Genomic DNA, 16,156 nt, shown 5'->3' on the forward strand with positions numbered 1-16,156 from the left:
TCCTAAATTGAAAAAATGCCATTTGCAGCAACATGGTGCTATTGTTCTATCAGTCAGTCGTGTCTGACCTCATGGACTGCAGCAGGTCAGGCCTTCTTGTCCCTGCAGCAACATGGATGAACTTAAAAATCAGTCGTTATACTGAGTAAAGTAAGTCAGACAGAGAAGGAGAAATATCAAATGACACTCCTTATATGCTGAAGCTAAAAAGAAATGATACCAATGAACTTATTTACAAAGAAGAAACAGAGTCTCAGACTTAGAGAACTATGTTTTCACCAGGGGGAAGAAGGATGTGGGGAAAGGATAGCTAGGGAGTTTCAGATGGGCATGTACACACTGCTCTATTTAAAGTGGATAACTAACAAAGACCTACTATATAGCACAGGGAACTTATGTGGCAGCCTGGATGGGAGAGGAGTTTGAGGAAGAATGGATACATGTATGTTTATGGCTGAATCCCTTTGCCATAACATGAAACTATCACAATACTGTTAGCTTACTCCAATACAGAATAAAATTTTTCGAGAAAAAATAAAAAAGAAAAAATTTGAAAAGCACATTAATGGAAGAAGTGATGAAATCCCAAAAAATGTTTCTCTTTTACTAATATTTAAATATTTTTTAGCTTTTTAATTTATTTACTTATTTTTTTATTGAATGATAATTACTTTACAGAATTTTGTTGTTTTCTTCAAACCTCAACATGAATCAGCCATACGTATACATATATTCCCTCCCTTTTGAATCTCCCTCCCATCTCCCTGAAAAATTATTTACAGGGAAGCAATGGAGAAATAAACACAGAGAATAGACTTATGGACATGGGGAGAGGGGAGGAGAGGGTGAGATGTATGGAAAGAGTAACATGGAAAATTACATTATCATATGTAAAATAGATAGCAAATGGGAATTTCTGTATGGCTCAGGAAACTCAAACAGGGGCTCTGACTAATATTTAAATATTTTTGAACAATTATCGTCTTGTTAAATTTTTGCTTGAACTGTGCTTACATCGTAAAAATATTTCTGAATACTAATAACTGTGACCTGTTAGCTCATATTATTAAAATACCAAGACAGAAAGCAAAATAAACTTCCAATGTGCTCTGTGTATAAAGAAAGTTAGAAAATACATATTGATTTTTAATTTTTATAATAGGAGAAATAGAGCATACATAATATTTTGAAAAATCTGATATCACCAAGATTATTTTTAAGAAGTATACTTTGTAAATGGCAAATACTAGGTTTCCAATGCTAAAATTTTTTTAACATCATCCTCTTTTCCATATTTTGAAATTTTGAGTTCTTTGAGTTTGTTTCTTTTGGTGCTAATTAAAGACTGAGGTTTATATGAAATAACAGACTGTTCAATGTTCATCAGTTGTGGATGTGTTTGTATTTATCTACATGAGTATGTTCTTGAAATTAAGACAAAAGAAAAGCCAACAAAAAGTTAAGAATACCTGTTAGGTTGTATTATCACCTCGTAAAAAAAATGATATTTATTTTTCATAAATTTCAAATTCTTTCAGGATTAAATGAGATAATATCTGCAAACTGCTTAGCACAGTGCTTTAAAATATTCAGTAATCTAGGTAAATTAATTTTTAAATTTGGAGAAATCAATTTGTAAGGTGAAGCATAATCATAGTAAAGATAATAGAATTATGTTAAATGTGGAAGATTAAAGAATTAGTGACATTTATAAATAATGGGCACATTATATCATGCAGAAAGAAATTTCTGTAGAGAGGTATAATATTATAAAGAAAAATGATCAAGAAGTGGGTGAGAGAATTGATTTTTTGATTAAGTGGAGAAACTAGTGATCAGGAAGACGTGGAAATATTCAGTGGACTTGCTAATTTGAGAAGCTAAGGCCTAAGCAAATGTTTTCAGGTTCTAATATTACAATTACATGGTGTTGAGTGTTGAGCTTACCAGGTGGTTGTTTTAGATGAAGTCTATCGGAGAAGGCAATGGCACCCCACTCCAGCACTCTTGCCTGGAAAATCCCATGGACGGAGGAGCCTCGTGGGCCGCAGTCCAGGGGGTCGCTAAGAGTAGGACACGACTGAGCAACTTCACTTTCACTTTTCACTTTCATGCATTGGAGAAGGAAACGGCAACCCACTCCAGTGTTCTTGCCTGGAGAATCCCAGGAACGGGGGAGCCTGGTGGGCTGCTGTCTATGGGGTCGCACAGAGTCGGACATGACTGAAGCGACTTAGCAGCAGCAGCAGCAGCATTGCAGTTAAGTAGGAAATGGCAACCCACTCCACTATTATTGCCTGGGAAATCCCATGGACAGAGGAGCCTGGCAAGCTACAGTTCATTGGGTTGCGAAGAGTCAGACAGGATGGAGCAAGGAACACACACAGAGCAGTTGAAGAGAGAAAGACAAAAATAAGAAGGGACTACTACAAAGCCCAAAAGAACATTTAATCAGGAATGTTACAAAAGTAACATTCCTCTTTTACAGCCTACATAAAGTTACTTTTTTATTACACTCATTCTGTTTGAAAATTTGGTAACAAATTATTTTTATATCAAAATAGGTTTTCCTTTTGTCATCAATTCTCCATACTAGAACTTAATGGTAAACTCTTACAAATGCACCACTCCAAATTTTTTTTTTTTTTTTTTTATGAATGAAATCCACAATTGAAATACATTTATTACTGTGCTTTTTATTTTTATTGAACGGTGACAACAGATAAAACTGTCTTTTTCTACTGAGTTAAAACCCATATACATAAACTGCATTACCATCGTTATTCATTACACTATTGGAACTGCTACGTTAGACTACTAAGTGGGTGTGTATGTGTGTGTGTGTGTGTATGTGTGTGCTCAGTCACATCCAACTCTTTGTAACCCCATAGACTGTAGCCTGCCAGGCTCCTCTGTCCATGGAATTTTCCAGGCAAGAATACTGGAGTGGTTGCCATTTCCTTCTCCAGGGGATCTTCCCAATTCAGGGAAGATCAAACCCACATCTCTTGTGTCTTCCTGCATTCACAAGTGGATTATTTACCACTATGAGGGTAAGGTTTATCAGACAGTAAAGAATCTGCCTGCAATGCAGGAGACCAGAGTTTGATCTCCAGGTTGGGAAGATCCCTTGGAGAAGAGGATGGCAACTCAATCTGGTATTCTTGCCTGGAGAATTCCATGGACAGAGGAGCCTGGCAGGCTGCAGTCCATGGACTTGCAAAGAGTCAGACAGGACTGATCGAATAACCTACTTACTAAAGAGGGTAAGACAATATATTTCTACTCATTATTAGAGTATAGACTGAAGGGGAATGAAATAAAAAATCTCAAAACCTTAAGCTTATATGTAGAAAGTATATTTAGAGATTATAGAGTATACTTGTATTGGAATGAACTGAAAAGTAGACTGTAACAAATTCATGTGCTGGAAAAAATGTTTCATAAAATAAAGCAATTGAATTTAGGTATATTTTAAGAGAACCAGGGTTTGACTGGCTCTCCAGCTAATAAATCTTAACATCTTAAAATGTATTATTCAAAATCCCCTTCAGAATAATGTGAAGAAAGATGGACTGTTAGCATTCATATATTTTCACTGAGTTAACACTAGTGTAGTTTAGAAGATGAATTTAAATATATCATTATGTACAGTTGCTATTTAAAGCCCAAACTAGTGTCTGAAGCCCAAACTAGTGTTTGATATAGGGATTATATTTAGAATCCTAGCATTTGATGGTGGTCATAGTGGTGTTAATGACCACCCCCCTCCCCCCGGCTTTTTTTTTTTAAACATGCAGTGTTTGGATTCTGTGCAAAGTGGGTATGGCCCTTTAAATTATTTTTCTCAGTTATCTGCGCTGTTAAAATACGACCTTCCTCTGTAAAAAAAAAAAAAAAAAAAAAAAGCAAATGGTAAAGCCTGAAGTTCAAATACGAGCTGCTTTCTTACATCTTTGCAAGGAGCTGGCAAATACTGAAGCTCCTTTGGAGCAAGAACCAGTCATATTTAGATCCCAGGAAGAACCATCTTTTTTTTTTTTTTTTAACCTTTTTATTTTGTATTGGAGTACAGCTGATTGGACCTAGAAACTCATATCGAGTGAAGTAAATCAGACAGAAGAGCCATCCTGAGTCCAGCTCACACATCTGTGCCATTCGCCCACTGGGGTTTACCTTTTCTCTTTGGACTAGACTTCAGCAGAAATCGCCGAACTAACACAGGTATCACCAACTATACCTATAGCTGTTGCTCTCAGCATATATCATTATAACCAGTGCCACTTGATTGTATATATGGAGCACAAAGAATAAAGATTTTAAAAAGTAATTAAGTAAATTTAATCTTGTAAGAAAAAGAGCTAAATCATTCAGATTTAAAAATTACTTTACAAGGTAAATTACCTTATATTTTTTCATGGTTTACCATTGAATACAACCAATAGTGTTGTTAGTCAATATTTCAATATATCTCTTGGATTAACTGAGTGGATAGACCAAATGATCACATCAATGAAGGCAGGATGTGAGCAATAAAATAATGATTTAATCAGTGGTTAATTGTTCTTGTCTGTATAACACTGTGTATCTCTATTTCATACCTACATCCAGAATTTTCTTATATATGTGATGTAGCTTCTATATTCCTCATATATTCCAAATCTGGTAAAGAATTTTTAAAAGCATTATAAATCTATTTCTGTACAATTGTGTCATCTTATGAGAAGTTTTCTTTAGGAAACTTTAAATGCTATAAGTGAATATTATGAACACAGAGGTCTATATATTTTAATCATTATAAAAAATAACAATGGAGCATAATTCTCTGAGGAAATGAAAATATATGAAAAGTATTTTATTTGGTGACACGCTGGCAAACTAGTGAACATAAGAATTTTCAACTTGTTTATCAGAATTCTATTATATAGAATATTGTTGTTACTATCAAAATTATATTTAAACTATTTGAAGTAAATTAGCTTTTTGAAAAATTGCAAATAGCAATATTAATTTAATATAAACATATTAATATAAATACTTATATATAAATATTGCTTTATTTCAAGGAAAATTGGTTGCTTTTAACCTATATGTTCAAATATTATGGACATAATGCCACACACCCTACAGGATTACTTAATTACAAATAAACCAATTCGGATCACATTTGTAGGGCTTTCATTTTTAACAACTTATTGGAAGAGGGTCTTTCAGAGATAATGGGAGGTAAACTATCTTTAATCATGAAAAAAGAATGAAGATAAAAAGATAGAAAAATATCAGAAGAACTAAAGAAAGAGAAATTTTAGAATACATTTATGTAACACTATCTTTACAATACAAAATGACTCATAAAAATTATATTGGCATTTTTCTGGGTAGAGAGAGTTTTTAAGTGTAGTATGAATATTTCATCTATCATAGCACTGTTACCCTTTTAAAGTTAAAGTATATACCACATTTAGAGAACTCCAGGTAATAGGTGAAATGATATCTAAAGAGATGTTAACTGATAATTTTAAGAATGGGAAAGAAAATAATCTGAGACAAAAATCTTTCTTAAAAGAAAATTGCAAAAGTAAAATCATGCATCAGTAATTAAATGGCATGAAATAATGATGTCAGTAATACACAAAGAACCCAGAAAGATAAAACCTGAAAACATAGTTTAAACAAAAACCTGTAGATTTATATGTCTTAGAATTGTTATTACAATTTTTTAGAGATGAGTGGAAAACATGCAACATATGCAACGGTGAAACACATCCCTTCCAAAAAGCCAGAGCGAAAAGAAAGTGAGTGTTTTTTTCTCCCAATCCCTACTGAATTATGATATTATTCTTTCCCTTGGTAAATAATTTTTATAAGGAATTTCATTTTAATTTAGCATATGACACATTATGTCTAACTCATTCTCAAGATTTTGTCATTTAAAAGATTTACCTAGTGGACTTTACATAGTAAGAAGAAAAAAATTACATAAATCTCCTTTATTTGGGAAAAAAAAAAAAACTTTGTCAACTCTATTCAAACATATTTATAACCTACATGCTTTATGAGAAATAGTGTGACTATTAAAAGCTTTCTCTTTTAATCTCCAGAGACAAAAGAGCAGCTAATTTACACAGAAGTGAAAACAGTCACTTCACAGTCCAACCAGACAAAGATAACAAGAACTAAATCACCTGAAGAAAAAGGTAAAGTTTATGTAGAGGCCTAGCTTGTTGTTGTTTAGTGACTAAGTCATGTAAGACTCTTTTGTGAGCCCATGGACTGTAGCCCACCAAGTTCCCCTGTCCATGGGATTTCCCAGGCAAGAGTACTGGAGTGGGCTGCTGTTTCCTTCTCCAGGAAATCGTCCAAATCCAGGAATCAAAGCTGCATCTCCTGCTTGGCAGGTGGATTCTTTACCACTGACCCACCAGGGGAGCCAGACCTAACTTACATCTTCTCCATTTGCTCAGTTTACCATGGTACCAAATTACTAAGCCTGCCCAGTTTCACGGGGTTGCTTAAACTATATCCTATAACCTAAACAAAAAATGTAGTATTGAAAATGAAATGTCCATATTTAGTATATTGCAGATAATTATTGTAGTTTGGGTGCTATACACATAAATTCGTAACTGAGCAATCAAGTGGGAAAATTCATTCTTTTCATTTTTTGTTTGGAAACAATTGTGACTCTCCTGATGTCATTATCCACTTGTTCTATGAAGTTTCAAGAAACAATGCATGATTAATATTATTTGATACGTTTGGAGTTATAATTTCTTCTACTGCTGAAACTATAGCAAAGTTCCAATAAGGAAATTATGGGTATATATATATATATATATATATATATATATATATATATATATACTTTGTATGCATGGAAGCACACAATATTTACAAAATTATATATATACTCTGATCATGGGTCAACAAAATTGACTCATACAGATATGTTTTAAAAGTATGTTTGCATGCCAAAAACCAAATACCTATATTTGATATTTACTTTGTATTCATAAATCATAGAGATGAATCAGAGGATTATTTTGATAAAGTTAGAATAAGTGACTTTCCTAAAAGATACATATTAACAGAACAGAATAACTCTCAGTTCTTTCAAATTGTTCATTATCCATTTCAATTTATAATTTCAAGTTTGAAGACATTCAAGAGTTAGGGTTTTGAATTTATGGAACATCTCCCTCTAAACCCTGCTCTGTAACTTAATCTTTACTCTGCTGATCTTCTCAGCGTCTCTTTTTTTTCCCTCTGGATAGGGTCTTCAGTTCCATTTCCTTGGTGTTTCACGGTAGTGATTCTCGGAATCTTCTGTTTCCTTCTCCTTTTAACCACAGGAATCTTAGGATTTATGGGTAAGTTAAACAAGACCTGTGCCCTGAACCAAATGTCTCCTCCCTTGGGAATTACTATTTTTACCAGTCTTCTTTTCCTAGTAGTTCCAAAGCTATGATCTCCAGTGCTACCCAGGAAACCTTTCCACCATCACCACTAATGTAATCACTTGGACAGTTATCAAGTTCCTCAAAAGTTTCTCATGTCTTCTTTACTGACGCAGCCTGGATCATATTCAGGATACTTCCAGGAAAGACTATATTTCAGATTTTATTGATGACTGATCATACTTTGTGAACATTAATTTCTCTGTATTCTCTGATGCCTTTTCATAAATGGTCCAATCCTCCTGCAATCTCCATTCTGCTGTTCAAACTTACTTTTTAAAACTGTTTATTCTCACAAACACCTAATACAACCCAACAATGCTTTTTCTCCTATACTATTACAGTCACCTCCTAAAATCAAGAGACTTTCAAAATCCTATTGCAATTGCCAGATAAACTTCTCCGAGTATATCTATGATCATGTCATCAAAATGCCAAGAACCTGTCTCATCCTGTATTTATTATGTTAAAATTCCCCTACTTGTATTTGCCTTTGTGAATCAGTTTTATTTCAACCAAATGATTTTTAGCTTTCCTCCCTATGTACAAATTGGCTTCAGATAATTTTAGATCATTTGCTGGTCCCTGCAAGGTTCTCTAAGTCTCTCTGCCACAGTACATTTGTTTATGCTATTCTCTTCATCTGGACAGCCTTCCTCATGTAGCCTGCCTCTGCCTATGAACATTTTAGACATCTCTCAAGGCCCATTTCATAGGACGTGGATGACTTTTCTAAATCATCCATGATGTATTTTCTAACTCCCTAACTTGATGTCAGTTCTCTCTGTCTAAAACCCATTTTGTGACTTTTTATTATTACTTTCTATTGGAGTATAATTGCTTTACAATGTTGCTTTAGGTTCTCCTATACAATTAAGTGAATCACCTATATGTATGGATATATCCCCTCCCTCTTGGACCTCTATCCCACCCATCTAGGTCATCACAGAGCACCAGGCTAAGCTTGCTATGCTCATTTTATACATGGTAGTGTATATATGTCAATTCTAATCTCCCAGTTTGTCCCGCTCTCCCCTTCCCCTCCATGTCCATATGTCCGTTCTCTACCTCTGCATCTCTATTCCTACAAATAGGTTCATCAGTACCATTTTTTTAGATTCCATATACATGCATTAATATGTGATATTTGCTTTTCTCTTTTTGACTTACTTCACTCTGCATAACAGGCTCTACGTTTGTCCACCTCAGTTTAATTGACTCAAATTCATTCCTTTTTATGGCTAAGTAATATTCTTGTTTATATGTGCCACAACTTCTTTATCCACTCATCTGTAAGTGGACATCTACGTTGCTTCCATGTCCTGAATGTTGCAAATAATGCTGCAATGAACATTAGGGTACATGTGTCTTTTTGAATTATGGTTTACTCAGGGTATATGCCCAGTAGTGGGATTGCTGTTTCATATGATAGTTTTATTCCTAGTTTTTTTAAGGACTCTCCATACTGTTCTCCATAGAGACTGTATCAATCTACATTCCCACCAATAGTGCAAGAGGGTTCCTGTTTCTCCACATCCTCTGCAGCATTTATTGATAAACCAAACTTTTTGAATTGTATGCCTGTGTGTATACATATAATTATGTATATAACAGATATATATTACTTTTATTAACATACAATTCTCTGGCCATATATTCCCACTTTTACTGAGTAAAATTCAGTGACTTCAAGTATATTCAGAGGTGCACAACCATGAGACAGACTGTTCATCATTCAATTGTGTCCAAAGCTTTGTGACCCCATGAGCTGTGGGCAACCAGGCTCTTCTGTCCATGGGATACCCCAGACAAGAATACTGGAGAGGGGTGCTGTTTCCTTCTCCAGGGGATATTCCAGACCCAGGGATCAAACCCTGGGTCTCCTGCATTGCAGGCAAATTCTTTACCATCTGAGCCACCAGGGAAGCCTAACTTTTATCAATATTAGAGCATTTTCCTTACTCCAAAAAGAAATCTCACACTCATTAGGTATTGCTTCCCATTTCTCTCAAAATTTGCTAGCCTAAAGCAACCAATAATCTATTTTATGTCTCTAGATTTTCCTGTTCTGGACATTTCTTAAACGTGGAATCATATAATACATGGTCTTTTGTGACTGGCTTCTTTCACTTAACATGATGCTTCCAAGGGTCATTCATGATAGGATATATCAACATGGCATGCCCTCTAATGGCCAAAAAATATTCCACTGTATGGATATAATTAATCTATATATTAATCTTGTATCAGATATATAATTTGTAAATATTTTCCCATTATTTGTATTACTTTTCACTCTCTTGTAGTGACTTTTCATGTGTAAAAGCTTTTAATTTTGATGAAGCCCAGTATACTCTTACTTTGATCACTTGTGTTTTGGGTATCATATCTAAGAAACCATTGCCTAATCCAGAATCACAACTTTCACCTATGTTATCTAAAGTCATAATTTTAACTTCTTCATGTCTGTGTTTGATCCATTTTGAGTTAATTTTCATGTGGTGTAAGGTGAATATGAGGTATCTTTCCATTTATTTAGGTCTTTAATTTTTAACAATTTTCTTTTTAAAGTACATGTTTTACACATCTTTGTTAAATGTATCCCTAAATATTTTATTATTTTTGATGCTATTATAAATAGAACATTTTTCTTAATGTTATTTTCAGATTAGCCATTGCTAGTGTTGAGATCACAAGCTTTACCTTGAAGACAATGGCAATCCACTCCAGTACCCTTGCCTGGAAAATCCCAAGGATAGAGAGCCTGTTCGGCTGCAGTCCATGAGGTCGCGAAGAGTTGGACATGACTGAACGACTTCACTTTCACTTTTCACTTTCATGCATTGGAGAAGGAAATGGCAACCCACTCCAGTGTTCTTACCTGGAGAATCTCATGGACGGCAGAGCCTGGTAGGCTGCCGTCTATGGGGTCGCACAGCGTCGGACACGACTGATGCGACTTAGCAGCAGCAGCAGCAGAATTCCCAAAGGCTTTTTTATGCTGTAATTTTTTGTCTTCTTGTATAGTCTTATCTCTCTAAAAAGCACAGGAATAAGACTCCTGAACATTAACTGACATATTAAAATTTAAATTATGCCTATTAGTCTGCCCCATGTTATGCTTTCCTAAAACTAATGATGTACAGTAAAGTTTTCCAGGGTGGATTACCAGAGCCTCCACTGGACAATGGAACACAAGAAAATTCCACATCTAAAAACATGACTCTCAAAGAGAAACCACTTAACACAGGTATGTAGACATAAAGACTGAGACTGACAAGTTTCTTCTCTGCTTCTCTCAATCACTTGAAAACCTGCTCAAATTGGATTTTATTTTAGAATCAGCCCATTGTGGAGTCCAACTTTCATTTCATTTCATCGGGAAAAAAAAAATCAGTCTTTCCCAGTGGTTGGATTCTTCTGTACCCATGATACATTCTTTTAAATCACTGTTTCACAAAATAATACTTTTTCTAACAAATAGTTCTAACTCTCCTTTAGCACATTCTGTAATCATTATTATATGCTCTCTTGTGGATATGTAGATCAGGTACTAGGTTTATGTACCTGATGTACATAAACAGGTACAATGTATCAGTGCTAAGTTAAGATCAGCTCTGTACCTATAGATTTTACTTAGTCTAGAGACTGCTTCCCTTGTGGCTCAGCTGGTAAAAAATCCGCCTGCAATGCAGGAGACCTGGGTTCGATCCCTGGGTTGAGGAAATCCCCTGGAGAAGGGAAAGGCTACCCACTACAGGAGACCTGGGTTCAATCCCTGGGTTGAGGAAATCCCCTGGAGAAGGGAAAGGCTACCCACTACAGTATTCTGGCCTGGAGAATTCCATGGACTGTATAGTTCACAGGTCGCAAAGAGTCAGACATGACAGAACGACTTTCACTTTCTTTCTTTCAGAGAATACAAAGAAGTTGTTTTCCCCTGTGAACTCCTATCTGTAGAGATTGTGAGAAAAAACATCAGTTTTCTAAGATATATTTCCTAGAGAATTTTAATAGTATTATGCATAGATTTGGAGGGATGTAAGTCATCTCCCTAAGGCCAGGAACTTAGAAATGAAGTCCATCCATCTCACAAAATCAATGGTTTTACAAGGACTAGAAAGGATTCCTCAGTAGCTAAGTTCCAGAGCATTCCTTTCAAGATACACACTGAATGGTCTCTGGGGAATATCTTTTGTTTTTAAGGAAAGGAATGTAAAAGTAAATGGTCGTGTTGTGGACAGAAATGTTACTATTTTTCGGATGAATCGAAGAACTTTGAAGAAAGTAAAAAACGCTGCAAGGAAATGGACTCCACACTTCTTAAGATAGAAGATAAGGAAGAACTGGTGACGTATTTCTTTTTCCATCTCACCCTGTATTCATCTTATTCACCTGGCCATCTGGCCATCAGTTGTTGCCTAAATCATTTTTTTTTTTTTAAGCTGTGCTGGGTCTTCCTTGCTACTACTGGGCTTTCTCTACCTGCGGTGACAGGGCTTCTTGTTGAGGTGACTTCCCTTGTGGTGGAGTATGGGCTCTAAAGCTCAGGCTCAGTAGTTGTAGTGCGCAGGTTTAGCTGTCTGTTGCATGTGGAATCTTACTGGACTGGGGATCCAAGGTGTGTCCCCTGCTTTGGCAGACAGATTCTTAACAACTTGACCACTGGGGAAGTCCTGTTAGCTAAATCTGAATGCTTGATAATATTTGAGTGTCCATAGTTTACAGTTGTAAGTTGATTCAGATCTAGACAGTTCTCATCTTAAGGTCAGAAATACAAGTAGAAATGAAATTAGAATTTCATTTAATTCATCTAACTCACCCACAGTTAGAACTTTTCCAGTAGAGCAAATGTAAAGGGAAACATGAAACAATTAGGAAAAAATTATGCTTAAAATATTTCATTTTATCAGAGATAATTATATTTTCATACTAATAATTTCATGGAAATGTAGCTTCTCTCTGAAAAAAAAATGTCATTTTACCTCCAACAAAATCAAGAAGTACAATATCACTAAGTTTAGGGTAAAAGGAAGACTTGGTATGAATTTAAAATTGAAGATCAATTAATTCAAACTCATATTAAACTTTAACTCATACTAACTTCCAAGAAAATTGAACTAAATATTTCATAATCCTTATCAATATCCTTGATTTGAATAGAGAAATAATTTACTATTATTCTTTCAAGAAATATATTCTTACATTTCAAGGTAAGGAGAATCTTTTAATATTCTTTCACAGACACTAAGACTAACTCATTTATCTGTAATAGAACAATCACCCATATCTTTGGCTTTTAACAACTCATTAACAGTTACAAAAATATGAACTTGAAAACCATAAAAAAAACAAAGCAAATCTGAACCCGAAAAGAAGACATTCACAGATCTGAATTAACTTCCTTTTTATTCCAAAGGGCTTCCCTGGTGGCTCAGACAATAAAGAATCTGCCTGCAATGCAGAAGATCTGGGTTTGATCCCTGGGTCAGCAAGATCCCCTGGAAAAGGGAATGGCAACCCACTCCAGTATTCTTGCCTGGAGGATTCCGTAGATAGGGAAGCCTGGTGGGCTCAAAAATTAGCTTCAGAGTCTAGAAGCCCTAATCTTTTATGTAGGATATCTCCATCAAGAAATAAGACCATCTATGAAAACCATGAAATTGAATGTCAAATCTTATGAATAGGTGGTATGTACGTAATTTTTTTTCTGGGTAGAGAGACTAAGTTTTTGCCATATTCTCTATGGTGAAAGAAACAAAGGAAAATAAAAACAAACTAAGGGTAAAAACTAAAGCAGAATAGAGAAATACAGAATTTATAGTCAGAAACTCCCTCTTTAGTTCCCTTTCACACATTACTTTGCTTGTAATAAAATGTTATATTTTCTTTCCAACATATTTTAGGAAGATCACATGAGATGATATATGAACATTGCTGTTGTTTAGTTGCTAAATCATGTCGACCAGTCTCCTCTGTTCATGGGATTTCCCAGGCAAGAGTACTTGGGTGGGTGACCATTTCCTTCTCCAGGGAATCCTCCAGAACCAGAGATCAAACCCTCATCACCTTCATTAGCAGGCAGGTTCTTTACTACTGAGCCATCAGGGAAATCCAAATATATGTGCATAAATGTGGTAAAAATTAAGTTACAAGATGAACATCAGTTACATGTGTACTTATCCAGTAATTTCCAGATACCCATGTAAACATCTCATCTGGTAGAATAAGGACCACTTCTTCAAGATGCTCACTTCACAATAAATAAGCACAGTACTTTTGAAAAACAATTTAAATGACATTGGTAAAAACCTCACATCTGTCACACCTGGACCTCAAAATACCAACCAATTTTGCTCAGAATTTTTTCTTCAGCTACAAGTGTCAGTTTTGAAAGTAAATTAAGATATTTTAGTCTGAAGATTAAATAAGATAGGTACAGGACTTCCCTAGTGGTTCAATGGTTAAGACTTTACCTTTCAGCACACAAGGTACAGATGTGATCCCTCGTCATGAGCTAAGAGCCCACATGCCTCTTGGCTAAAAATCAAAAGTGTAAAAAAAAGCAATATTACAACACATTCATTAAAAGCTTTAAGAATGATCTACATCCAAAAAATCTTAAAAAAAAAGATAGGTAAGCTAAGACAGTGTTATTTTATGTCTCATTTATGTCACTATATTGAATAAATATAACTAAGATTCTATTATTTTATCATTTGAACAGAATCAGGATGAAATTGATCTTGAAACTATTTGTTACTCAAAATAATAAAATATTAAAAAGATTATTATTTCATTTCAGAATTATGAAAGACATTTTTCTCATAGAATATATCTCTTTTTATTGCAGAACTTCATTCAAAGCAGACTATCCTATTTCTATTGGATTGGATTATCTCGTAAAGGAACCAAAAATCAATGGACATGGGAAGATAAGTCATTGCCTTTTCTAAAATTGTAAGTCTCGAGAATAGGTAGTAAATAAAAAGTTCCATATTCTAGTTTACATTTTGAAAAGTATATAGGGAAATGCACACTTTAATATATAGACAAATATGCACACATATATGGGCATGTACATGTGGCTCAGTGGTAAAGAATCCATTGGTAATGCAGGAGACACAGGTTTGATCCCTGGATCAGGAAGATACCCTGGAGAATGGCAATGCACTGCAATATTCTTGCCTGGGAAATCCCATGAACAGAGGAGGCTGGCAGGCTACTGTCCATGGGGTTGTAAAGAAGAGGACATAACTTAGCAACTAGCACACACATGAGCACTGCATGTACATACAGACACACATATACAAAAAATTTAAGTTCAGAAAATGAGTATATATAGAGAGGGAGGCTTTTCAACTTGTTGCTATAATTCTCATAAAGTATGCTTTAGGAAAGGCTAGGGCACCAAGGGATAGTGTCTTGAAAGGAAAGAAAAAATATATATACCTTAACTTTGAACCAATATTTCTTATGTTTGCATTAGTGAATGTCTATTTTACATTATTTATATGCTTTTATTTTATTTTAAGTGATTGGAAAGAGTCAAACGAAGGAAACTGTGCATATATTAAAGCAACAAAGATGTCTGCTTCTGACTGTTCCAGATTCATGCACTTCATTTGTGAGAAGTAGATAGCTTGTCTTGCTACCTGATGAAAAGACAACCAAGGACACATTCAACAACGTTTCCTTATAAAAACTCAGACCCTTGGAAGTCCAGTCTGTATATCTCTCATTTCAGAATGCTTTGTTATGGGCTGCACCTATATTTGAGCTTGATAGAGATACATTGTGGACCCTCCACTTCTGCCTCTTTCAAACATAAATCCCAGATCACACCAGTTATGAGCACAGGTTGGCAGAGTGAGAAAGTATCAGTGCATCTCATGAACCTTAGGACTGTGTAGTCAATTTCTGCTACTCACACAGATTTAGTAAGTAATCTTGCAAACTGTTGTCACTGCCATGTACATTTTACCTGGGATTTAATGCCAAGAGTAAATGAAGTCATTATTCTGTATCAATTGTATATGCATTTGTTTGATTTCTTACTTTTTAGCAGAAAGACAGTATAGTAACAGAAAGAAAACAAATAGATCTGTGTTTGTGACCTATACCACAACTAATAGCCTGAATGCTCTCTGGCAAGTCCAGACTTCTGGGTATGATTCCGTATTGCAAAGTGGCTGTACCATTTTGCATTCTATTAGCAGTGTATGAGAATTCCATTTGCTAATGTCCTACTAACTTTAATATTGAAAAAATTAAAAAAAATTTTAATAAGGTGTTGTATAATAAAGGTATATTTGCATATCTCTAATGAATGTTGCCGGGAGAAATATCGATAACCTCAGATATGCAGATGACACCACCCTATGGCAAAAAGTGAAGAAGAACTAAAAAGCCTCTTGATGAAAGTGAAAGAGGAGAGTGAAAAAGTTGGCATAAAGCTCAACATTCAGAAAACGAAGATCATGGCATACGCCCCATCACTTCGTGAGATATAGATGGGGAAATAGTGGAATCAGTGTCAGACTTTATTTTTCTGGGCTCCAAAATCACTGCAGATGGTGATTGCAGCCATGAAATTAAAAAAGATGCTTACTCCTTGGAAGGAAAGTTATGACCAACCTAGATAGCACATTCAAAAGCAGAGACATTACTTTGCCAACAAAGGTCCATCTAGTCAAGAC

At 35.1% G+C, this 16,156-nt stretch overlaps 1 protein-coding gene across 1 annotated transcript; it reads left to right on the forward strand.

Annotated features, from left to right (window-relative positions):
* The first annotated feature begins 4,117 nt into the window (after nucleotides 1-4,117).
* On the forward strand, nucleotides 4,118-15,896 carry LOC102407543 (killer cell lectin-like receptor 2). The gene is made up of 8 exons (XM_025283240.3): nucleotides 4,118-4,224; nucleotides 5,724-5,795; nucleotides 6,102-6,197; nucleotides 7,275-7,370; nucleotides 10,609-10,707; nucleotides 11,664-11,806; nucleotides 14,311-14,417; nucleotides 14,993-15,896. The coding sequence occupies exons 2-8, from the start codon at nucleotides 5,726-5,728 to the stop codon at nucleotides 15,093-15,095; spliced, it is 714 nt and encodes a 237-aa protein (XP_025139025.3). The 5' UTR covers nucleotides 4,118-4,224; nucleotides 5,724-5,725; the 3' UTR covers nucleotides 15,096-15,896.
* Nucleotides 15,897-16,156: the final 260 nt, after the last annotated feature.

Source organism: Bubalus bubalis, chromosome 4 (assembly GCF_019923935.1).
Source record: "Bubalus bubalis isolate 160015118507 breed Murrah chromosome 4, NDDB_SH_1, whole genome shotgun sequence".
Lineage (NCBI taxonomy): Eukaryota > Metazoa > Chordata > Mammalia > Artiodactyla > Bovidae > Bubalus > Bubalus bubalis.

Bases quoted from the DNA above. Each gene is read 5' to 3' on its own strand.
- LOC102407543 (XM_025283240.3), top strand. From the start codon at position 5,726: ATGAGTGGAAAACATGCAACATATGCAACGGTGAAACACATCCCTTCC. The intron at 7,371-10,608 runs GTAAGTTAAACA...TGTACAGTAAAG, and splicing joins AGGAATCTTAGGATTTATGG to TTTTCCAGGGTGGATTACCA. The intron at 10,708-11,663 runs GTATGTAGACAT...TTTGTTTTTAAG, and splicing joins AGAGAAACCACTTAACACAG to GAAAGGAATGTAAAAGTAAA.